Genomic DNA, 2,219 nt, shown 5'->3' with positions numbered 1-2,219 from the left:
GGGGCACGTAGGGGAGACCCCCACGGGAGAAATAGTTTAATAAAAATTTAAAATTTAGGAATAAAATCGAAAGACGAACGAAAATTCGTCGCCGCTGCAACATGCGACGCGCCGGTGTCCGTGTTGCCGATATCTCCGTGGGGGTATTTCGCCCTAGTTTTCAGAAATCTCGCAGACATCGAGATTTGTAGAAAGGCAACCTTTGATTTTGAATTAAAGCACGGCCAGTGAGGTCCCCACAAAATATTAAATTCCCCGGCATGTACGAACATTATTAAATAATTCAAATACACTTTCCGCGGCTGCCTTAATTAGGATTGCCCAAAATAATTTAACACACCCCTTATTAGCACGGTGTCTAATAATAACCAAATCACATTATCAATACATTTAACACATACCGTCAGTGCGGAGGGTACAGGCGAGCTGCGGCAAGGAGGAACTGATGGACTCTTTTGTTCTCCGCCGGGTACTTCTTTTGAAATATGGCCTTAGCCAAGTACCCGGCGAAGTGGTATGTCCTCCTGCCGAAGCGGGGCACTTTGATCTTCGCTTCCCTCCATTTCCGCTCGATCGTGTTTGTGTGCGCTTTACTTTTGGGGTCAACAAAATTATATGAATGATTCACAGTTAAATGTTGATAGCCCTCTTTCTCCAAACAGTTGTATGCCTTCCAACAATCACTAATGACCGTTGTCCCTGGGTGGATACGCTCCTTAATGACGTTAAGCAAAGTGAGAGAGTCACGCGTCTCCACGGCAACGAGGAAAAAATCCCTACTCTTGCGGCATACTCCTCCAAAAACCCACTGACCTTCTATGACACGACCTACGTTATACTTTCGTTTACCAAATTTAGATTCATCAATCTCGACAATTTCCCCTGACCCACCAATTTTGTCGGATTGATTTTCAAAACACCAGAAAATTAAAACCTCCCGGCAGAAGCTCGCCCAATCGCAAATAGTCCGGTTTGGGAAATTAAACTCGCTCCGTGCAGATGCGTAAGAAAACCTCTCTCGCAGATACAAATTTACAAATTTTAAATTAGTTTCAAAATCGAGCTTACTATTATCAAACCAGGTGTTCTTAAAAAGTGATTTTTTGAAATTGCATCTAACTTTTCGATTATTTTTTTTTTGGGGGGTCTTGTCGCACCTAAATGAATTTAAATTATCATCGCGACGGCATTCGCCGTCGCATTTTGGACATTTCATGGCCTCCAAAATGAGGCCATGTGTACGGCAAAGATCGAGCAAGAGGGAAGGCTGGGTGCCGTACTTTTCCCAGAAGTGCCCATACCTATCATGATATAATAAATTTTAAAAAATGATCCATTATGATATAAGCCAAAAATATTTTATATTTTAAAATACATAAACATTTAATAATATAAATAATAAACATTTAAACTTACCCCATGTCACACTCCGCACAAAAATCACTAGTAGTTGCCATGACGGTGGCTTACAGGCAAGTGACTACGTAATAAGATTGGGTATTGTTCCGATTGGAAGGCAATTGATGTAACAAGGCAGTAGCATTGTTAGATTGTTAACAATCAATCAAGGTTATGATAAAGATTATAGTAATGGTAAATTAACCACATTACACAGAATACAACATATAATCTCTAAGCATAAATTTAATTGAGGAAATTTCATTATAAATAACATAAAATAATGTATAAAAATAATTCGTAATCGGCAATGATTCCAGGTTGGTTGAAAGTGGTGCACCGAAAACGTGACCTTCATAGAAAACGCAATTATAGAAAATGGAATAACAGAAAATGAGACATATAGAAAACGAGCTTATAGAAAATGTAAACATAAACAAAACTCTGCCTGTGGAAGGATGTTTTGGACTTAGGCTCTGCGCGGCGCGCAGCGCCGTTGTTTTTTTTCCGTTTAACGGTAAATATAATGCCTGTGCATCTTAAAATTACCACAATCCTACTCTATTTCCTCCGCTCTATAAGATGGCGGTGTCCATTTTCCTCTATCTACGCGCGTCGCGGTCTTCAACCTCTACCGATTATTTTGTCTATTTATCATTTTCTTACGTTACAGTTGTAATTTAATCTTTATATGTCTATCTATCTATCTATCTATCTATCTATATAAATCTGTATATATATATACATATATTTATTTATTTATTATTTTCCTTTCGGGAAGGTGTTGGGAAAGATGATGTCACCTTATTGTGAATAAACCG

The 2,219-nt window shown here is 38.7% G+C and overlaps 1 protein-coding gene across 1 annotated transcript; it reads right to left on the bottom strand.

The window, feature by feature from the left end:
* Positions 1-403: 403 nt before the first annotated feature.
* On the bottom strand, positions 404-1,421 carry LOC138866414 (uncharacterized). Its single transcript, XM_070138955.1, has 2 exons — positions 1,417-1,421; positions 404-1,301 (listed from the first exon to the last, which is right to left on the bottom strand). Exons 1-2 carry the CDS (start codon positions 1,419-1,421, stop codon positions 404-406), a joined length of 903 nt encoding a protein of 300 aa, XP_069995056.1.
* Positions 1,422-2,219: the final 798 nt, after the last annotated feature.

Source organism: Penaeus vannamei, chromosome 25, assembly GCF_042767895.1.
Source record: "Penaeus vannamei isolate JL-2024 chromosome 25, ASM4276789v1, whole genome shotgun sequence".
Taxonomy (NCBI): domain Eukaryota; kingdom Metazoa; phylum Arthropoda; class Malacostraca; order Decapoda; family Penaeidae; genus Penaeus; species Penaeus vannamei.
This window is presented reverse-complemented; position numbering and strand designations above follow the sequence as displayed.